Below are 23282 nucleotides of genomic sequence, written 5' to 3' on the forward strand. Positions count from 1 at the left end.
AAGCTTTAGCTTTGTGACGAGATACCAGTTTCACCATTGTGAATGGCTCAATTATGAAATAACTGTCAAAAATTGGTGTTACAAAATTCGTGGCAAACTCAATATACCCTGTATTCCAGGCCGCTGAGAAACTCCGGGAAGCGAAATACTTTATGATATTGCCAAATTTACCATTTGTCTGACTACCGAACCAGTAAGTTACGTAAGTCGATAAAAATATATAATGAAGTTTCCGAAAGGGCTGACAAACGGATCAGCGAGAGATGGAATGCCTTAAGGACATTCAGGATCACCAAGATCATACGAAAACAAGCATAATTTTTACTCACACAGTTTCTAAAAGTCTGCAAGGTGGTTGTAGACCTAATGACAGGTCACAACTTACTGCCATAACAAACGAACCGCATGGGCATAAGTAGCGACGGTACGTGCAGAAAGTGCAGGGAAGTAGGCATGAGAGAGACGCTGTCACACGTCCTATGCTTCTGTTTGGAGTTATTTAGAACTCGTCTCAGACATCTAAGAAATGCGCAGTTCAAGGGACTAAATGAAGTGTCAAAATTGGACCGATTTGATAGCTCCTAAAGTTCGCAAAATGCTTTGAAGTCCTGTATGACGAATACTTTTGAATACTACTAAACCTAAAACTGGCATTATCAATAACCAGTAGGTGTACGTATGGCGTGACAGTCGGCCAGAACTTGATTTATACTCATTTTTTTTATGTCAACAAGTGCTTCATTTCCTACACGCCTACGTACAACAGGATTTGTAATCACATCCGCAAAAAGACAATTTGCAATTAATATAGACTTTGAATGACCCAATGCTTAAGACCTTAGTGCGATGTGTCGCTGCTAATCAAACTGTGGTGTAAATGCAAACCTATGAGAACTGTGCAACAATTTAGCTTGGAATGAACAATGTTGCGACTTGAGTCAGTTTGTATATCTCTTTTGAGAACATGAGTATTTATGTATACATTCAACGGACACAAATGTACCTGTTTCGACGGACGGGTACCATGAACCAGCTAAAAAGCTGGAATACCGCTCATAAAGGAGAAGTTTCCATACCAGAACTTAGTTTTGATTGGTCAGTTTGTGTGGCAGCTATATGTTATAATGGTCCAATATCGAAGGTTCCGACAAATAAGCGGCTTCTTAAAGTAAAAGGACGGGTGGATTGATATCTCAGAAACCTAGGGACTAGTTCGCATATACATATACATACAGAAAGACCAGTGGCGTAGCTACAACTTCGGGCGCCCGGGGCCAAGGATGTTCTGCCGCCCCCCTTTATCTACCTATCTACAAGTTTCATGAGGTGGTTCGAACAAAAGTGAATTTTTACAAAATATCTTCGATATTAAGTATATAAAATTTAGGAACTAGACGCCACTCAAATTCTGATTGATAGTAAATTTACAAGACATCTTATTAAACGCCATAGAAAAACCCCATTTTCGCCCTATATCTTGTACATTTTTGACACAATTTGTAGGATTTTTTTTGCCCGAATTGGAGTTTTTAAATACCATGTTTGCCGCCCCCAAGACGTTGCGCCCGGGGCGATGGCCCCCTTCGCAAAACCAACCCCCCCGCACCACCCCCCCATGCTACGCCATTGAGAAAGACGGATAGATATAGCTATGTAAATCGACTCCGCCTGTCATGCTGATCATTTATAATTATATTTTATAGGATCTTCTTTGTTTCCTTTGGCATACTACAAACATCGTGGCAAACTTAATAATACTCTTGAGGGTAAGAAACTTTCTAGCGGGTAGCTTACTCATAGGATTGCCGAGATTGAGATTGATTATAATCAACAAGGATACCTTTATTCTTATAAAATCATTTTGAAGTGTTTTATCAGCAAAATAGATGGACTTATCCCTATTCCAATTCTGCTTTAACCGTTATCGTTGAAAATCTTCTTACATAACCAATTAAAGAAACTATCTGAAATCAATTAGATATTGCTTGAGAACGGTAGCCATTCTAGTTTCCTGAAAGTGAAGAAATCCACAAATTATTCACGAACCACCAATAAATTCAACGAAATTGATAGTTTAGTGTGATTTTTGGACTGGTGGAAACATCGGTCCGTACCTCTTTCGAAGTGAAGTCGGCCACAACGTTACTGTCAATATAGAGCGATATAGACTGCTAATAACCACATTTTTGATGCCGCAATTGGAAGAAGTTGTTCTTGACAACATCTGGTTCCAACAAGACGTGGCTAAGTGTCACACAGCACGGGCAACAATTGAATTATTGCGAGCGAAGTTTGGATATTCGTTTATTTTAAGAAATTGTAACATTGAATAGCCTCCAAGCACACCATTAGACTACTTCTTGTATGCTTTTTTGAAGTCGTTGGTCTTTAGCAATAAACAAGACTCTCTTTAACTTCTTTAGAAGTCAATATAGAACGTGCAATTCAGGAGTCAAATTCGATGTGGGATTCGTGGGGGTAGAGTGACTCCGTCGCCGAGACCTGGCATTCACCCCGGTGGTCTCCGGATCGGTAAAATTGTAAAAACCTGTATTTGTTCACTTGCAACATTGCAACGTCAACCGCAATAATTTTTTGCCGCCGGACAGCTGCTGCTGCTGCTGCCACTGTTGGTGTGCTATGATAACAAGTAAGTGTTATTGCTGTTGTTATTGTTCTATAGTATGTCATAACGAAAAATGGCTGCTTTCCACGCGCAAATGTTGTTATTTGCATGCACTTATTTGCAAGTCTGTGGGTTGCACGCAGCAGTGGCACGTTCTATGACTTCACATGTGTCGTGTTGAAGGCATTTTGCATATTTGCAACTGGCTGAGATTGCATTTGCTGCGTGTATGAGTGTGTATGTGTGCCGCAAGGCTGGATGTGTGAATACACTCGTTTTTCTCGCAGCTGTTTTTTTGTTATTTTTTTTTTGTATTTTTTGCCTGAGAATTGAAAATCTCGTAGTCCAAATTATTGACGTTCACTCGATCACGTCCGAAAACCGTTCGGTTGGTCAAAATAGCAAATTCGATTACCAGCGATGAATCGTTCCACCGCCAATGCCAGCACCAACGCCAAAGGCAATGAAAGTAATTCACTTCGTGCGACGTGATTTGAGAAACTTTTCAAGTCTGCTGAAATGTGCCGCAACGGAAGCGTGATTGAGGTGCATACAATGAAACGTGACCGAATTAAACACTTTTCAGTTTTATTCAATATTAAAAGATTTCTGTGGTGGCTCAATGTTTCTGAATAAGATTTTATTATACAAATATTTAAATTTCTTTCTGGCGTATAACTGCGCAGATAGTCGATTTTATTAGCTGTCTTCGATAAGCAAAAGCTGTAGAGAGTAGCGTATCGAACACACTATGGCAGCTGCTCAAACAGACAGCAGGTCTTACTGTTCTCAGAGCATCGAGAAGATGTGAACGAGCGTGCCGGATGGCCGAGCGCGTCAAGAAAAGATGAAAATATACTTGAAGATTTGTCAGGGTTTTAACGAGACGGAAGTGATTGTGATATTAGCCTACCAACCATTTGAAAAAGGTGTAACCCTTGTTTATTAATGCAGTAGAATATCATTTACATCAGCCGGACAGCAATTTTTATAATCATATCTGTTTTTTCCAGCATACCTTAATCAGGATCTTACTGGTCTCAATCCCGATGGGCACGCGCCCGGATTACTTTTCTCCGCACATTTGTGCAAATGCATACAATTGGGGATATTTGTATTTTCGTTGTGGCATCTAGCGTCGCTCTATCGCTTCTCTCTTATGGTTAGGTACTCCCTCAAGACATCCCTTTTGGAGCTGTGGATGTTTATTCCGAGGCAACATTTATTCGCCTCGACACCGTAGATTCATAGAATGTTTCAAGTCTTTTAAGCCGAACATTACTCTTTGTCAGGGGCTGCCTACTGTATAGTCACAGCTAACCTAAGATCTTAGGTCGTCTGTAACCGTTGGTGGCCTGAGCTTAGCCATTTAGCGAAAAGTTGTTTGAGTGATTTCAGGATTGGAAGAAACACAGGCAGAAATGCAATACATCTGGAGGCGATTAGTTTGAGGGGGACAAAATAGATATTCGTAAACAAAGAAACACTTTTTCGTATTGTGGATAAGTAAGAGTTTAACCAGCTACAATAACCAAAACCAAGCTGCGCAAGAGTCACTCAGGTTTCAATCGGTATCCCGAGCCCTTTTATCTCGGAGGGATTAAATAAAAATGTTAACAACTCCGCGGCGAATTGCGTTCAGTATCCGTCGAAAGTTGGTGTCGTCCGAAATTTTATTGGTATATCGTTTCAGTTCCTCGACTTATTTGAGGAATCCTCCGGATGTTCCCAGGAGGCGGTTCCACTTCGAACAGATGACTGATCTAAAAAAAATATGCTAGCCTCACTATTTAGAATTTCATTGGGACTTATCAGTAGATATCCTGTTACAGTTGTGTCTTTGCCCTTACTCCAAGTGCTACCCGCTAGTGACTCCAAACTTTTATTGCGGCTCTGTACTTTGGTAACTATCGCGGTTGTGTACGGAGTGAACGAGTTCAGACTGTCGAGTCTAAAAATTTAGGGTTTTTGATAGTCGCAGTTTTAACATTACGACCGAACCGAAATTTCAAGGTCTAGATTGAACTTCTTCGACAAATTTGTAAATAGGTTTGCTGTAGAATTGTTAGGGGAGAATTTTAGGTTCCTTGCAGTAAAGAAGCGAGAAAGTTCTGGGCTCACTTTTGAACACTTTCCATCAAATCCATTGCCCAACATCATTATCGTACAAACATCTGCGAATGAGGTAATAGAAAATCGCTCTGGTGGTTATGGAAGAAGCGTGAAGAGGAATTCTCTGTTTAATTTCCCTCTAATGTAGAATTTTGAACTCGAAATAATCCAGATGATTCATTTTCCTGCTTTTCTGTTTTGAAGAAAGCATAGTTTGTCCGATGTCCACAAGCAGGGCTGTGTCTGAGTCAAAAGGGGTGTTATTGGTTGTGACCATGATAAATCTCGGCAATTATGACGTTAAATGCTGAAGTGGTGCTGTTTACTTTACGGATGCCGTACTGGTGTTCGGCTAGATATTAAATATAAGGTATCCACACAATCGCTTGTATCGAAACCAACTCGCCAAATTTGTTTCTACTCTCAAAACTCAATACTTTTGAGAAAATAGTGGTGAGTAAAGAAACGGCAAAACGATAACATTAATTATCGGTTATTACGATTACAGTGTCAAGAAATTATGGCGCTCTTGTATCGATAACAAATGACGTGATGGCAAATGATTATTCCGTGTTTTTGAAACCTCTTCATTTTACCATAAATCGGGAATTTTCAATTACGAAAAATTCTTTCCAAATTTTAATTTTGAAACGATAGCTTTATAATCGATAATCCATTTTAACAATCGATATGCGATATAATATAATATATAATCGATAAACCAGTTTTGCAAACACCACGGGTATAATATGAGAATGTGCCACCATCCTATTAAAAAATTCCCTAACTATAGCCACAGGCCATTTTAGACAAGTCTGTTCTCCGGATCTAGATCCTGACACCAATCCTTAAGAACAGTTGAAAATGTATAATTAAATCTGTAGTGAAAATGTGAGCGTTTCTTTTGAAAGCCATAAATATTTTGGACTCCATTACAACCCGTCATTTACTGTCACTTTTGTTACTGCCACCGAAAATCGCGCAAAAGCTCAGACCCACAAATCTCATTTTACGAAGTTCGGCAAATTACAGTAACAGTTTGTTGTTGTTTTCGAAACATTTCAACCACAACTTTGTCATATACGCGAAAATTATTGTGTTGGCCAAAAGGAAAAGTTTGCTCCACTAACAATCAAAAAGTAGACCAACAATGATTTATGTATGAGGAATGTGTATGTGGATATACATACATACAATATGTACATATATATCTACTTGTAGATATGTATTTACATTTCTATATATGATCTACGCATGTGCCTGAAGGCGCTGAAAGCCCAAATCATACACAAAAGTTGTAATGAGAATTTACTCGGAAAACTTTAAGTTTAAGTTGGAAACTTGAAATTCTCAAAGTTTGACGGTCACTGAAATGTAAAAAAGCAGTAAAAGGAAAAATGTGAAGGGCACTTTAATTATGAGCATAGCTTATAATAGGCAAAGCCTAGTTAATTTTCTAAGGAAACTTAACTCATGTCTGATTTTCAGAATAGATTGATACGAGATCCCAGATTAGGTGGTAAAATTTTGTAAAAAAAAAAAAAAATTTTTTTTACATCAGAATGGAGCGAGCAGGTGTTCACCTGTCTTCGTGCACCCGAGCGCTTGATCTATGATCTATTGGCTTCGCGTGAGCTCAGTAAGCACGGCTTAGGGGTCCAGAGTGGAACGTAAAAGGTCCACTGAACTACTAGCTCTTAGTAAGGTTCACATGGTCGCAATGTGAAGGTTTTTTGATCCGTACTTAGGAGTTCTTAATACGTTTGCAGTGGTCGTCGTCGGCGTTTCGAGTTTAGGGCTTATGGTAAATTTATGGTCCTTTGCGCATTGGCAACGGCAATACCACAGTCGATGGAAGGATGAGCTGAACGAAATATACGACGACTTTGACATAGTTCAGCGAATTAAGAGAGAGCGGCTTGGCTGGCTAGATCATGTCATCCGAATGGATGAAAATACTTCAGCTCTGAGAGTATTCGACGCAGTACCCGTCTGGGAAGCATAGAAAGAGGAAAATACCCACTCTATTGGAAAGACCAGGTGGAGAAGGATCTGGCTAGACTTGGAATCTTAATTGGCGCCAAACAGCGAAAAGGAAGCAGGACTGGAGTTGTAAATTCGTTTATTGCCGCGTAGGCGGTATTTACGTCAATAAAGAAGAATAAGACTTAAGAGGTCTGGGCATCTCAACGGACACGCGTCTCTAGCTGTCTATGTGGGATTATTCGTGGAAAAATTAATACATTTACCAAGCCTAACCGCTTATATAAACGTCATACTTATAGAATGTTTTAAAGGCCGAACATTTTTAGTGTGAAAATTGAAATTACTAGGTAGGAGTGCAGCCCTATCGGGCTCAATTAGCACTTGATGTGCCATTTTGATCAACTAAACTAACTTATTGATCTTTTTTCAAAAATTTTAGTACACTTTCAAATGACTTTTGTAATTTTTACGAGACGATTTTTCATGCCAAGCATTCGCTCGAAACTTGAAATTAGGTTGTTGGAAACCATCATCCTTCAAATCAACTTCAACTCAATTGTATAGCAGCTTGCTTATTATAATATTTCCGGTTTTGAGTTTTTTCTACAACGACCACTAGCAGCTCGTTTTGAATTTATAGTCTACATTTGAGCGCCTAACTTTTCAGGCCACTCGTGGCCTAAGCTCAGCTGTCATGCTACGAATGACTTATTGCAAAAAGTTTTTACCATGCCGCAACGGAATAATTCTCTTGCTCTATACCAACTTATTGTATGTGCAAATATCACGTGACTCTGGTGTTGCAACTTTAGTAAGCCAACATGCATTGATCAAACCTGAGCTAAATTCGCTTTACTCGCCAAAGCGTTCGAAGGTGTGAAAAGTGGCACAGATGGAAAGAATATCGGTGTCTGCATCGAAAATTTAACTATACTTTCTTTCTCTCTTCTTCGAAATAAATTAATTCGTGACTTCATTAACCAAAGATAGGTGAAAGTTTGACATTTGGACATAATCTGATTGTTCTGTTAGGTAGTTTCGGCTACGAAGTCTGACCGGAGACTTAATTCTGGTATCACGGTGAGCAGGAACCTTCGCTCCGCTCTGCTCATGCGGACTAACCTCTCGGGAAGTATCGTGGTGGTTGTGGTTAAAACCAAAATGCGGAAAAATGGAGTTGTTTTGCAACCGGGTGCCGGACCCAAAGTACGGCAGAGCTTTTAGATAGGACTCGAACCCTACCAAGATTGTTAGTGTGTCCGTTCCACAATGCCAATTGGTATCGAAAATGACAGGCATTTGCGCTGATGAATGCATAGATTTGATCCGCTGTGCTTTTGAGCGCCGTGAGGTAAGGCTGTCGTCAGTCGATACTGGAGCTAATTTGTTATTATATAGTTTAATTTTCAGAAGACGCTTTAATAATTGTTTTAACTGCATCTTCTTGAGAGACGCTCTAGAGCACTCTCTCAGAGTATAATTTTTAAGTCTGTCAACAAGCTCAGTCCCCGAAGAACACTCATCGTGTTCTATGTCTTCGATATCACTAGTCAAGCCCGTCACCCAAATCTAGCAACGAAGGGGGGAAATTCGTTAAGACTTTCGAGGACCCAATAGCAAAATCTGGAGCCGAGTCCAAAAGGGCCACAATGCAGATCCTGGTGTCACTAACAAAAGAGGGCTCCACTGAGCGGATTTATCTGGTCCAGTTGCAACGGTGTATCCGCGATCCCGACCCTTGCCCTTGGTCTAGTTGAGATATCTTTCTTATCTATACCTGCCCTACTTTGACTTGGCGGCTTTATAAAATTCTACCAATCTCTCTATGCCGCAAGCAGTCATTGACGGTTGGAGACTCAGGATGCTTAATAGCATCTCTAGCGCCACATTAATCAACGCAACTTGCACCTACTTGTGCTCTGAAAATGTTTCCTTCGGGATCTCCCTCAACTAGCCACGCAAAGATAATACGGTGCCGGTTTTTTGGTCGACGCCTGAGCCTCCTCTGCTGACCTTTGCCTCTAGGCTACCACTACTAGTGGCTAAAGCTTAAAATTAGTTAAAATGCGGCAAATATAATATATTGGAACTCCTTAGTAAGTTCTACACTGCTTGGCGATTGCAGTTGTACGCTTCTGGGCAAATAGGTTTAATGACGCTTCTGGCTACTGCGCACCAAGCTCTCGTTGAGTCATCGACCTTAAAAATAAGCCAATTCACTGTTGAAAGTTTCTCTTCTAGCATCTCTCTTCACTTCTTTCTTTGTCGCTATCATTTAACTACCAGGTTGGTTCCGGCTGTCTCTGATGTTGTTTGCTTCTTGAAACTGGGCTTAGCTTCAACTGCAGAGCTAGTTGCACTTAGACTAAGCTTAGCAACTAGTTCCCTACGGTTTTTTTCAAAAGATCTGCACTCCTTAAGTTCTTTATTTCTTATAATGTTCTAGTTCATATTTGGTCCCACGAGTATAGAGGGAACGTAGGCTCCTTTGTATCAGTAAGCTCCTTTCGATACTTGGCTATGTGAGGGCACCCAGCAACGTTTATGTTCGGCACGGATCGCATAACACATTGATCCAAACCGCAATTGTACCTCTTGTAATAGTAGGACGTCTTATTTGAATACTGTGCTAAAGAGGATCAACGAACACCCAACTAAAAAGTCAGACTTTAGCTGATATCTTCCAACTGCAACATCGGAGAACTGTGAATAATCCCTTCTTGCCATCGTCGTGATACTGTGGCATTTATTACCAGTCGTGGACGGATCAGTGGGACATTTTTGTCTCAATATGCCCATTTATATATTCTGGTTTGCCATAATAAAACAATATATAATATAAATATATCCGATAAAAACTCCCATTTTGTTCGTACTAATCTATATACTATTTCCCTCTTCTCTTTATAGAACTGTGTGACGCAGCTGCGAAAATTCAGGCCGCCTTCCGTGGCCATATGACACGCAAAGTTGTGACCAAAGACACGCCCGACGATATCGACATACAGGAGATCACCAAGAAGGTTGCCGAAGAGCTGGATATCGATCTAAGCGATCCGGAATTGAATAAGGCAGCCACCAAAATTCAAGCCTCATTCAGAGGCCACAAAATTCGCAAGGAAATAGGAACCGAATAAGAGAATCTTGTGCCCATATTTTCCTCATTAAACAACCAAAAAAACAAACAATGTTGCAACAGAAAAATTAATTAAAGAAAGCATAAAGCAGTAATACTAAAATATGGAAAAGAATAATTGCTAAAAATGTTAAGTAAATACAATTTGAATTATATAAAAAAACATAAATTAATTAAAGAAAGCATAAAGACACATAGATAATGATAAACAAAAATATCAAGCCATTTGTGAAGGCAATTATTTGGGAGATTCAAAGCATATGCAACAAGGTTGCCATACACCGACAATTGCATACACTGAGCGAAAAACACACAAGCTTTTCAACTGCTGAAGGACAAAGCATAAATAAATATAAATTGTTGAGAAAATTTTAATAGCAAATGATAAATGTTGAACAAATATTAACACAAAATAAAAATCAAACTAAGAAAGCAAAACTAATATTGACACTTTATAAGGGTTCAAACCAATGTGCGCAGTGTTGCATTTTCGCTAAATTAATTCAATATGAAAAACAATTATTAAAAATTAAATTGCAAACATTTTAAACTTGATAAATAATTTTGGTCTCAGAAATATTATTGATCTCGACAGACCATTTTTGGTCTCAACAAAAACCTTTCTGGCCTCAGCAGAAATATTTTTGGCGCATTTTTCTTTGGTCGCATATTTTTTTCACAGCACTGTTCAGCGGCATAGGGGTTTCACAACACATTCTTTGAGCTTTATGATAAGTAACTGAAATAAATATATATTTTTTAATTTACAAAAAGTAGTAATTAAAATAATAAGATATATATTAAATATTATAGTCTATGTATTTTAGCTGGTTTTGCGATTTTAAAGACTGCATAATCGCACCAGCAGAAAACAAAAGCTTTGCCAAATTATGTAGTTGTTGACATTATGTAGAGCTCGCTATAAGTTTTACTTACTATTTTGCAGATAAAAAACACGAAATTTCGAAATTTGTTAAAAAAAATTTAAAGGCAGAACAAAAACAAAATTTCGAAATTCTTTGAAAAAAGTTTTAAGAGCAGAAAAACCAAAATTTCGAATTAAAAACAAATTTGAGAACTGAGCAAAACCGAAATTTCGAAATTAAAAAAAAATTAGTCACTCTAATAACAACTAAAATTTCGAAATTTCTAAAAAATTATTGAGAGCGTGTTGCTAAATTTATTTTTAACAAAATTTCGAATTAGAACAAATTTTGAAAACAAAAAAAATTCGAAATTTAAAAAAAGAAATTTCGAATTAAAACAAATTTTGAAAACAACACAAAAAAATTCGATTTAAAAAAATATTGAGCGTGTTCCAACGAAAATTTCGAAATTTATTTTTAAAACATTTTGAGAACAGAACGAAACCAATATTTCGAAATTAAAAAAAAAAATTTGGAGAGCGTGTTGCTAACCAAAGTTTCGAAATTTATTTACAAAAAATGTTGAAAACAGAACAAAACCAAAGTTTTGGAATTTTTTTAAATTTCTTGAGAGCGCGTTGCTAACCAAAGTTTTGAAATTTATTTTAAAAAAATTTCGAAATAAAACAAATTTTGAAAACAACAAAAAAAAATTTCGAAATTTTTTAAAAAAATTTTGGGAGCGTGTTGCTAACCAAATTTTCGAAATTTATTTAAAAATAATGTTGAGAGCAGAAAACCTCCAAATTTCAAAATAAAAAAAAATTTAAAAAGAACAAAACCAAATTTCGAAATTTTTTAAACAAAATTTTTAGGGTGAGGTGTTAACCAAAATTTCGAAATTTATTTAAAAATAATGTTGAGAGCAGAAAACCTCCAAATTTCACAACAAAAAAAATTTAAAAAGAACAAAACAATTTCGAAATTTTTTAAAAATTATTTAGAGCGTGTTGCTAAATTTATTTAAAAAAAAAATTCGAACTAAAACAAATTTTGAAAACAACACAAAAAAAATTCGATTTAAAAAAAATATTGAGTGCGTGTTCCAACGAAAATTTAGAAATTTATTTTTAAAACATTTTGAGAACAGAACGAAACCAATATTTCGAAATTTAAACAAAAAATTTTGAGAGCGTATTGCTAACCAAAGTTTCGAAATTTATTTTAAAAAAATTTTGAAAATAGAACAAAACCAAAGTTTCGAAATTTATTTTAAAAAAATTTTGAAAACAGAACAAAACCAAAGTATCGAAATTTATTTTAAAAAAATTTCGAATTATTACAAATTTTGAAAACAACAAGTAAAAAAATTTTGAAAACAACAAAAAAAAAATTTCGAAATTTTAAAAAAAATTTTGAGAGCGTGTTGAGAGCAGAAAACCTCCAAATTTCAAAATAAAGAAAATTAAAAAGAACAAAACCAAACTATGAAATTTTTTAAACAAAATTTTTAGGGTGAGGTGTTAACCAAAATATCCGAAATTAAAAAAAAAACTTTGAGAGCGTGTTGCTACTTTTTAGACTGTTCTATTTAGTTTCTAAAATATCTGAGGTATTGTTTGATATTGGTCACCTGTTGCGGAAGTTTTCAAGCAGTTCTTGATCTTTTTTGGAGAAATGTTCGAGGCATATTTGGTACTCAAGTCCTCAAGAATTTGTTAACCTTTTTTGGAGAAAATTTTATGGCACATTTTGCACTCAAGAATAAAAAAAAATTTTTAACTTTTTTTGGGACATTATTGAGTCACATTTTATATTCAAATCCTCAAGAAGTTTTTGATGCTTTTTGGAGAAATTTTCAAGGCACATTTCGCGTTCAAGAACTCAAAAAGTCTTTAACCTTTTTTAAGGATAATATCTAGTCATATTTGGTACTCAAGTCCTCAAGAATTTGTTAACCTTTTTTGGAGAAATTTTTATCGCACATTTGGTGCTCAAGTTCTCAGAGACTTTTTAAACTTTTTTGGAGAAATTTTCGGTGTCCTCAATCCTCAAATCAAGTTTTTTTTTGTTGGAAAGCGTTCAAAAACGAAACAAAAATCTTAAAAATAACTGTTTTTATGAAGTATTCTTCTTCTTTATTACCGTAGACACAGCTAACGCGGTTATATGAAGTCTAGACCACATAACATTAATGTTAAAGTCTCGAATACAATTTTTACTACAAATTATTGCACCGTATGGTATTTTATATTTTCAAAAACAGGATTTTTGAGTCAATGGTTGATTATTATTTTTTGATATAAAACTTTTTTAGCTAAACATTCAGATTTTTAACACAAGCAGTACGCTCTCTTCAAGCGCTCTCTCTTTGAAATAACCGTTATTCGTTCAATATTATTAATAACAGTAATTAAAAGGAAAAGTGGAAAAAAAATATATTTCGAACTGCTGCGAGTATTCAAACCTAATTTCACACACACAAACATGTAAAATGCATAACACAACAACAAATACCAATGAGTAATTAATATTCATAAAGTAAGTAAACAATGTTTAACAGCGTAACTACAACAACAACAAACAACTATTGGATTACAAACCAAACACAGAATGTGCATACGAACAAAAAAAAAGGCGGAGCGCATGACCTTGTATGTATGTAAGCCAGAGAGGGAAATAAAATAAATAGAAAATTAAATAAAAACTATAAAAAAATAATTGAGCGATAAATTTAACTAAAAACCATGGCACGGCCCACATACTATTTCACAAGTAAGTTTTGGAAAAAAAAAATTCACAAAAAAGTTTTCGAACTAAAACTTCACAAAAAAGTTTTCGAACTAAAATTTATAAACAATATTAATATTTATTTACATTTTAATTGATAGCTACACACACAGACACACACATGCATGCATTTCCGGTGCGAGTTTCGCTAAAATCTCGAGTGGGTGCTTAACGGTAAACTTGAAGCGGAGACAATATTTATATGTACATGTGTATATATACATAGTATATCGTCACTTAAAATGCAAAATAACGTAACATCACTTTTAATAAGTTTACAGGCGAAGAAAAATGATATAATAGAAACTTACTCACATTCAAACAAAATTTTAGTTTTGGTTATAAAATGGTTATATATTGGTTATCATACACTCATAAAATGTTATATATTGGTTATCATACACTCATATTGAAACAAAATTAGTTTTGGTTATAAAATGGTTATATATTGGTTATCATTCACTCATAAAATTGTTATATATTGGTTATCAAACACTCATAAAATGGTTATATATTGGTTATCATACACTCCTACACACTACACACTACATATTGAAACAAAATTTTAGTTTTGGTTATAAAACGGTTATATATTGGTTATCAAACACTCATAAAATGGTTCCATATTGGTTATCGTACACTCATAAAATGGTTATATATTGGTTATCATTGACTCATATTGAAACAAAATTTGAGTATTGGTTATAAAACGGTTATATATTGGTTATCAAACACTCATAAAATGGTTATATATTGGTTATCATACACTCATAAAATGGTTATATATTGGTTATTATTCAAACAAAATTTGAGTTTTGGTTATAAAATGCTTATATATTGGTTATCATACACTCTTCAAATAGTTATATATTGGTTATCATTCACTCGCATTGCAACAAAATTTGCCTTTTGGTTATAAAATGGTTATATATTGGTTATCATTCACTCATATTGAAACAAAATTTTAGTTTTGCTTATAAAATGGTTAAACATTCATATTCAAAAGAGACTTGAGTTTTGGTTATAAAACGGTTATATATTGGTTATTATACCTGAGAATGATTTTCGACTTTTTGTTTTTTTGGATGAAACGCTGTTTTACATTCCAAACAAAATTTGAGTTTTGGTTATAAAATGGTTATATATTGGTTATTATAACTGATAACGATATCCAATCTTTTTTTAATGATACACTGTTTTGTATTTTAGTTGACGATATGTAGATATATGTAAATGTTACTATGTATTTGTATTTGTTGTTGTTGCCAGCTAAAAAGCGTGAAACTTTGATTGCCGAGCAAATAATCAGCGTAAATATTGCCGCGTCAATTACCGTTATAACTATTTGCATTAGCACACCAATTTGAGAGTTACCTATAAAAACACACACACAATTTATACACACACACACACACATACATACACATGCAAACCACAAATGCAGCTAAATAATTCATTAAACCGTTACCGTGAGCAATTAACGGCATCTTATTTACTTTACGCAAATTTATCATTATTTAAATACAAATGTAATTAGCTCTATTTCTAGCAATTAATTCTATTCAATATTTTACACTAATTAACTGATACAAATGTTTAATTAAGCACCGTTATTCGGTGGAAAAATTTTTGAAAACTTGAAATTCAATGCCGCAATGTATTTTACTATAATAATAACAACAACAACAATGTAAGAACATATTAAAAAATACAAAAAAAAATCTTCGCAACATCACCAAACAATACAACAACAACAAGAACACATTAAAAAAAATTTCTACACGCTGCTGCTTCTTTGGTGGCGTCTCCACAGGGCCTCTCTTTACAAACTCCTAAACAGTATTGCAATTGTGAAAAACCAAAAAACAACAACAACAAAAACAAATTAACACAAATTTGAACAAAATTAAAAAGTAAAATAACAAAAAACACATAGCAATTGATATTGTAATGCCGCAAATTGTGTGGAAACTAAATTTGTGCAAATAAATAAAATTGAAATAAAATCTTAACAGCATTAATTTAGTGAAAGTAAAGTAATAAAAGACAAAAACTACAACAACTATTGAGTTTTTACTTTTTTTTTAAAAAAGTGCGCGGTGAGTATTTTTGGAAACAAACATTGTGGGCAAAAAATAGTGAGACTTTTTTCATAATTTTAAAATTCTTAACTTATTCTACTAATAAGTGTTCCTTGTTGAGAGCTAAGCCGATCGGAAGGAATTCCGCGTGCACCACACCTCGATAATCAAAGAAATCTGCAAACAATACCTTGATTTTTGATATGTTTAACGTGGGTTTTTCGGCTTCGAATCAACTTTGCCACGATATTCGGCCAATTAATCGTCTGTTTCCGTGTCATAAGCATATATCCAAGACTTATCGCTAGTAATAATACGTTTCATGACATCTTGGTAGTGGGAAGGCATTGTTTCACAGATATTAAAGCGACGCTGTTTTTCGAAAAAATTTAGCGATTTTCGAACCAATCGTGCTTTCACTTTTTTAGGTCCAATTGGTCTTTCAAAATGATTTTCACTGAACCTTCCGATATTCCAACGATGCCAGTAAGTCCTCTAATCGTCGATTCTCAAGCACCAATTATTATCCTTTATTACTTTGAACCGATCGAAAACACTTATTCGTGACAAATAATTATGACCCAAGCCCTTTTCCAACATTCTGAACGTTTCGGCACCACAAATTTGATTCCGCTCACAAAATTTAATGGAACATAGCCCCTTAGATCCATTGTTTTGTTCGTGGGGCGGGTTCTCACAGTAGATTGCTGATGCGGGCTCTTCTTCCTCCATCGCACTGCTTTGGCCCTTTACAGGTGTCGAGAAGTGTTCCCTTTAAATTTTGAGTGTAATCTGGGTGTCTGTTATCAAGTTTCCATACCTGGCTTTACAAAAGCCGATGCGGGCCTTGCAACCATTCGTTTACAGGCTTAACTTCTTTTCGGCAGAACTCGTGCTAGCAATCATCTCAAGCTCTTGCCGAGTAGACTTTAGCACTTTGAATTTAAAGTGCGTCTAGTAAACTAGTAAGCGTGTCTTCCGTCTATCACAACTTGATCAGCAAGGTAACTTTTTGGAAGTTTAGATACTGAAACTTGATGTTACAAAATGTCACGCACCGCGGCCGAGTCAACTAGCCTCGCTCCGTTGTTGGGAAAGCTCAATTTGCCAACAGTCGATCATAAGATGCCTACTTTGCCCACCTTAGCGTTGACGTCGCTGAGCACCATCTTGATATCGTGACGGGGTGTTTCCCGTGGTTTACCAAGCACATGACTGCTTGTAGTAGACGTGATATGCTGCATATTTCGTGTAGCCTTGTCCCATCCATCGCATTTCCTGGAGTGCGATAATATCGGCTTTGTATTATTCTAAGGCCTTCACAATAGACCAAAGGTCGCGGTGAATTTCTCATCTTCAATCAATCAATCATCCGCCGAATAGTGGCATCTTCCGTATAGTGGATCCAGACATTCCACATCATATTCCTTTATGAGTTTGCAAGTCTCCTTTCAGACATTTTTGCTGCCTTCCAATCAAATTTTAGGAAAAGGGAACACAAAGCATGCTTAGATAGCAAGGTAAAAATTAATATTACAATGGTCATCAGTAAGTCATCAGCAGCAGTACTTTACACCCTAACTTGTGGTTCACTCCCAATGAGTCTTAAAGCTTCATCAATTGCATTTATTACACCTAATGGAGATGAAGTTTGGATGGAGCCTTTTGATGCAAACGCAGCAGAAAAATTCTTCCAGTCCCGGATTGGACTGAATGTCAGCACGGATCAGGAGGATGAGGAGCAACTCTACTGCTTGAAATTGCTGCAATGACGCAAAACTTAACCTAAAACTTATCGATCCAAACAGGGTTAGTTCGCTGAAATAATGGCGATTATTGTACATTGTCCTCATTTCCCTTTCAGAGAAAATCCTACTTTAAGACATAGAAATCGATGAATCAGTAAAACATGATACGCTAAGTTCACAAGGCAACCGGTTCTATTTTACCGAAACTTACCAACATTTTATCAAGTAAACGCCACTTACAAATATCAGATATCTTATCCTGTTTGTTTAGGTAGGCACAAAGAGTAAATGAAATCAGAGCCTTAGCGTTTCCTGTAATAGAGAGAATTTAAATTTATTGTACCAGTATGGAACAGATTTTTACTGCAATATAGGACTTATAAAGCTCATTCTCTTAACATTTGATGCACTAATATGAAGCAACCCTCTTTCCGGTTGAGGATAGATAATATTCAATTCTAATTCTTCTGTTTTTAGCACTTTTGTTTGCTAGCTTTTTTGGGAATTATTTAAATATTACATACAACATTTTTGCTATTTAAAATTGGCTTTAATTTGCTACATTATGAAGCTCGAAATCACTACTAAAACTCCAAGCAATGCCCCAGCGCGTGGTGTTGCCTTGACAAAATTCCGTACTACACACATTTGTGATCAGTTTCTTAGACAAAATCTCCATAACGCGCGCAACACTGCTTTTGTGACCCAACATTGTTGTATAAATGCTGTAAAATAAAGTTATAAAAAAGAAAGGAGTTAGATAATATATTTTCCTTGGATAATATAAGCTAGATAGTAGAAGCATTAGGAACCTACTAAACGCGCTGTGGATAAAGCTCACTATCTTCAATTATGCGCTGGACAAACTGCACTTCTCCGCCTTCACAAGCCAGTTCCTCGTTATGACCCGTATGGCAATTGTGTGGTGGTGTACGTTTGTCCTCATTTCTTGTTTTGGCATTAAAAGGATTTGGTAACGAAGAATCGTAAAATGGCGGGTTGCAAAGGCAAAAATGAAAGTTAACATCTGGTTTGGCATTAAAGAAGTCTTTGAAAATTATTTGCTTATCAGTCTGCTTGAAAATGTCCACCAACTGTGTCAGTTTATTAGCTTCCACATTTCTCTGTGCAAATGTGAGATTGCCATCATTTGACTCGAGCGCATGCATGTGCCAGGCATTTTTACGCGCTGCCAAGAGCGAGTATATGCAGGAAGATCCACAGCCTATGTCTATGCCGCATATTACTTCTTCCGCAGGCAATTTAAGTAACGCGATCAGGTCTTCCAGCCAGAGTATGTAGTTCAAACGTAGCGGCAGTGTGGGCACAAGACTGCCAGGTGCAAATTCGACGTATAGCTGAAAGTACTCTTCCAATAGCATTTGTGTGAGCGCGCGCAATGTGGCTTCATTGCGATAATCTATGTACACCTTGCCATTGAGTTCCTGCATTGAAATTGGAAATTGTATTAGCAACAATAGCACTTGTCTTTAAATATTCTTACCAGCTTGCAAACTTTACGAAAGTCTTTGTATTTGATTGCTAATGCTGTATAATCTGGTGGCGTTCGGAAAATATTCCGCGGATGCATTAATCGTTTATTTTTCATTGTTTACGTTGTACTTGCGGCCTAAATTTTGTTTACAATTATATTTGTGCAATGTTTGCTTTCGCTGGAGACTACAGTAAAACAGCTGACGGCAGTTAAGGGATGCCACTTCCTATGTTAATATAAGTTTGACAACTACATAATATTATATTTAACATAAGTTTTAAAAAAAATTTATATACATACATATATCTAGAACTCAAAAAAAACTATTGTTTTTAAAAGCACGCGCCTAACATATTCGTAAAGTAGAACTAAAAACCAGTATTTTAAGACATTTCCCGTGAAAATTGGTGCACGTTTTCGGAAAAGCCGCTCTCCTGAACCTTTACCAAAAACTTAACTGCAAATTTTTTATTGATCTAAAGTTAATTTTATATAAATAAATTTTCTGCTATCTAAAAAAAAAAACACTTTAAAAATTTGTGCAATAATTGTACCGAAAACTATATTTAAAAAGTTGGCAACTTTGTTTTTTAAAAACGAACAAATCTATTTAGTTAGCTGTCAAAACAAATGCACGCTGACAGATTTCATTTGCATTAATTTTTTGACGAAATAAATATACATTTTTGAATTTTTAACATTTTTGTTAATTAAAAAGGCATAAACATGTCCGAAACCAGCACTAAGGATACAGTTCTAAAAACGGCGATGACCTATATCTGTGGCGGTAAGTTATGAATGGCAAATTTCATTGTAAACGACTTGAGGGACATGGTTTGATTTAGCTATTGGTGAATTCGCTAATTGAAATTGGCACCGGAAAAATGCATATGTATAATTAGTAAAAGCTTTTTTCGAAGTTAACAATATACTTAAGAGCATTTAATTTATTCGTAGGTCTACTAAGCACTTAAATATTAATGCTTAAAAAATAGACAGACGGTTTTGCATAACTACATTGAATTTTGGTTCAAATAGATAAATGCGATCAAACAGTCATTTCAGAAACATTTTTAAAGCCTATTAGAGGAATATTTTTACTGCTATAACCACAGCAGCGTATTTCATATCAAAGAAATTAAATAACTAATACTGCTATTCTAAATTTTCTCTTTCATATTTTACACAGAGTGTCATCATGAGAACGAGATGCGTCCACGTGATCCTATACGTTGCCGTGAGTGCGGCTACCGCATCATGTACAAGAAACGTACCAAGCGCTGTAAGTGCATAGTTATATTTGTTATGAAATACATACATATGTAATTGTTTCACAACTTTTATTATATTTCTACTTTCAGTGGTCGTTTTCGATGCGCGCTAATATTCAACAGTTGTGCAGCCTATACAGTGGTTATTGAATTAAAGTTAGAATTTTAAGTGCATCGCTTATGTAGAAATAAAATATAGTATAGTTAAATAAGAATGATTTTTTATTTACCTAACATAGCCTGCATTGCCGGAGGGGGGTTTAAAACATTTTATGGAAGAAGAATGCTCAAAGAAACTAGTAAGTCAGGCAACGAACTTTGCTTTGATAAGGTAGGAGTGCAGTTCTGTTATCTTTCGGGTTCAATTAGCACTTGATGTGCCATTTTGATAAGGAAGAGACAAAATTTTTGTGGATATATATGTAGTTTTTAATTTACGCCCAGAAAGAAACATCGGCAACTCTATAAAAAAAAAATATATAGATGATCAGCGTGACGAGCTGCATCGATTTTGCCATGCTCTGTCTGCATATACGCGAATTAGTCCCTTAGTTTTTTAGATATCGAACTGAAATTTTGTTCGCAAGAATGAAGTATTGGGTAGGGAGAAGCTTTGACAACAACTCCTAGGCAGGCGCCATGCCAAGTTGCTAAGGTCTGGTTACAACCTTAAAAGGTTGAAATTTATAATCAACCTCCCAATGGAAAAACTCATTACTTCTCGCCTTCTACACTGGCCATTGTATTATTAAGAAGCACTTATATGTATATTGCCGGTTCTGCGACTTGGAGTCTGAAACAGCAGAACACCTTCTAATTTACTGCACAGCAGTCTGTATGCGCAGGATAAAGGCCCCTGAATCCATGTTTTCAAATCCCTATTTGAATAGTACCTAGACGTATATTGGAATTTATCAATTTGCTGGGACTTGTAGGGACATTGTGATTTAGAAGAGGGCACAATAGACCCCAGGTCGCGGTGCAATCCTCATTTACTTATCTAATCCAATCTAATCTAATGAATTCTACCAATACTTCCATTGTATAGTATTTATGCCACCCTCCCCTCTTGCAATATCAACTCTGCATTTATTTTTATTTTAAACTAATTTTAAGATGTTTATTTTCAATATTCAGAAATATAAATTAAACTAAAAACACATTTGACATTTAATTATCATATCCAGCCAACAGTCCACACGGACTGCAGGGCTTTCATACATCTTTTTTTAAGTATATTTTTACTTATTTTTTAATCTTTAGTGGTTTTTTGTGTGACTTTTAAACGCTGCTATTACCGTTACACATAATATAATATTTAAGTATAATTTTCACTTTCCATTAATGGCGGTGTCTTTACTACTGCTTTGTTGCTTTGTCTTTTTTGTTAAAATTTTCATTTTTCCTAAACTAAAATTTTGTTAATTTCAATTAATTTAGTTTTTAATTTTGTTTTCAGCTTTTAATTTAATTTCCTTTTTCCATTTTTATTAAATTTTTCTCAATCTATTTTTTTTTTCAATTTATTTATTTTTTTTTCTCAATCTAATTTAAGTTTTCTTCCATTTAATTTAATTTTTTTCGATTTAATTTATTTTTCCTCAATCTAATTTAATTTTCATCGTTTTTTTTTTTTGCTGCCAAACGTGCTTATTTAGCTTTAAGAAGTTTTCTAATATTTGTTTTATGTTTTTTGTATTTGCAAAAGGGTTTTTACAACATTTTAAACTACGTGTGTATACACTAAACGGCTGTATGTCTGCTTTTTGTTGAAAAACATTACAGTTTTTTCTTAATATTTTTTTTCTGTTTTGCTTAGCGTTTGCTGCTTAAAATTCATTACTTTTAAATTTTTCTCGCTTTTTTACTTTTAACCACCATTACGATTTGATCTCTTACATGCTTTTATACTTTTAGTTTTAAATAAAGTTTCTTTTTTAGGTAAAGTTTTTTTTGTTATATTTTTATTAATTTTCAGTCCATTACATTCGCTTTCGCATTGTAAACATGCCAACTCGTGTTTACTAAGCGCGACATACATCAAGTATATAATTTTTACTTTTTCAATTTCTTTTTATTTCTTTATTTACTTCTTATTTGCTCATCTTCTTTATATTTCTTTATTTTCTCGTTTTCTTTTCATTTTTTCTTTCTCTTTTTTGTTACTAAAAATGTTTATGAGTTAAAATCACTAAATTTGAATTGTTGCATGCATGCCTGTACGTAGATTTTATTTTACTTTGTCTTTTAATAGCAACTAAAACATATTTTATGCAATGAAAGGCGACTTAAAGGTGACTTAAAGCATATAATTTAGATTGTAAACAAAATAGAACTAATTAATAATAAATTAGTGTTAATAAAAATAAGGCATTCGCATGAGTATAAACCAAATCAGCTTTGGAATTCACAATTTATTTACTTAAAATAGCTTAAGACTTTTATTTTTTTATTTTTATAGCTTTTCTATAATTTTTAAGTGTGCTTAGTTTCTTTTTTAACTGCATTTGTGGCAAGTTGGCGAAAAGGACTTAGTTCCTTGGCATATTGTTGAGTATTTGGTATACAAAGTGTCATGTTTGCGTTAAACTTGTGTTGAGATTTCTCATTTTGCTTTTTTATTGTTATTTTGCTTTATGGTTTAAAACTACTTGCTACTTATGCTGCATATTTGTGTGTTTGAGTGTGTATTCATATACTTTGCTTGGACAAATGGCAACTTAAATTCTTTATTTTCATTATTTTCTGCGCACACTTTGCTCAACTGTTTACGCTTTAGCTGTTTTTTGCAAAATAACAAATCAATATTTATGAAAATTAAACCCTAATGAAGTCAATACTTTTGCTAATGTAGCTAAAATATCTAAATTATTAATAATTGTTGTTTTTTTTTGTTTCAATGAAGTTGGCAAATTAAAGCTTCGTTTAAACTTAACTACATATTAACTATATATAGAGCCAATAGCTGCAGTGTTGTATTTTATAAGCATTAGCTTGGCACCAAATGCTCCGCTACATGAACTGCACTGTTGCATTAACAAATATATGATAATATAATTTAATTTAATTAAGTATGAAATGTTTGAATTTTCACATTTTTAATATTAATGTAATACATATGTATGTATGTATGCATGTATATGTGCTGCATAAGCAGTTTTTATTTTTTTC

The 23282-nt window shown here is 34.7% G+C and overlaps 3 protein-coding genes across 4 annotated transcripts in view; 2 read left to right on the forward strand and 1 right to left on the reverse strand.

Moving 5' to 3' along the window:
• Positions 1–10862, forward strand: part of LOC120771466 (cilia- and flagella-associated protein 91) — a 255680-nt gene extending 244818 nt beyond the window's left edge. For both annotated transcript variants that reach the window (XM_040099477.1, XM_040099478.1), the window contains one exon: positions 9635–10862. In XM_040099477.1, coding sequence (XP_039955411.1) covers positions 9635–9861 — 227 coding nt within the window. In that variant the 3' untranslated portion in view covers positions 9862–10862. The remainder of the gene's footprint in view (positions 1–9634) is intronic.
• Positions 10863–17647: 6785 nt separating this feature from the next.
• LOC120771169 (U6 small nuclear RNA (adenine-(43)-N(6))-methyltransferase) lies at positions 17648–19014 on the reverse strand. The gene is made up of 3 exons (XM_040099056.1): positions 18850–19014; positions 18162–18790; positions 17648–18070 (listed from the first exon to the last, which is right to left on the reverse strand). The coding sequence occupies exons 1-3, from the start codon at positions 18952–18954 to the stop codon at positions 17896–17898; spliced, it is 909 nt and encodes a 302-aa protein (XP_039954990.1). The 5' UTR covers positions 18955–19014; the 3' UTR covers positions 17648–17895.
• A 446-nt stretch (positions 19015–19460) lies between these two features.
• On the forward strand, positions 19461–20323 carry LOC120772024 (DNA-directed RNA polymerases I, II, and III subunit RPABC4). Its single transcript, XM_040100391.1, has 3 exons — positions 19461–19627; positions 20030–20122; positions 20202–20323. Exons 1-3 carry the CDS (start codon positions 19567–19569, stop codon positions 20222–20224), a joined length of 177 nt encoding a protein of 58 aa, XP_039956325.1. The 5' UTR covers positions 19461–19566; the 3' UTR covers positions 20225–20323.
• The last annotated feature ends 2959 nt before the right edge of the window (positions 20324–23282 follow it).

Source organism: Bactrocera tryoni, chromosome 3, assembly GCF_016617805.1.
Source record: "Bactrocera tryoni isolate S06 chromosome 3, CSIRO_BtryS06_freeze2, whole genome shotgun sequence".
Taxonomy (NCBI): Eukaryota; Metazoa; Arthropoda; class Insecta; order Diptera; family Tephritidae; genus Bactrocera; species Bactrocera tryoni.

What these genes read in the sequence shown, in the direction of transcription:
- LOC120772024 (XM_040100391.1), top strand. Translation starts at nt 19,567, where the DNA reads ATGTCCGAAACCAGCACTAAGGATACAGTTCTAAAAACGGCGATGACC. An exon ending in GATGACCTATATCTGTGGCG is followed by an intron (nt 19,628 to 20,029) that starts GTAAGTTATGAA and finishes TATTTTACACAG; the next exon opens with AGTGTCATCATGAGAACGAG. An exon ending in CAAGAAACGTACCAAGCGCT is followed by an intron (nt 20,123 to 20,201) that starts GTAAGTGCATAG and finishes TTCTACTTTCAG; the next exon opens with TGGTCGTTTTCGATGCGCGC.
- LOC120771169 (XM_040099056.1), bottom strand. Translation starts at nt 18,954, where the DNA reads ATGAAAAATAAACGATTAATGCATCCGCGGAATATTTTCCGAACGCCA. An exon ending in TTCGTAAAGTTTGCAAGCTG is followed by an intron (nt 18,791 to 18,849) that starts GTAAGAATATTT and finishes ATTTCAATGCAG; the next exon opens with GAACTCAATGGCAAGGTGTA. An exon ending in CTTTATCCACAGCGCGTTTA is followed by an intron (nt 18,071 to 18,161) that starts GTAGGTTCCTAA and finishes TTTATTTTACAG; the next exon opens with CATTTATACAACAATGTTGG.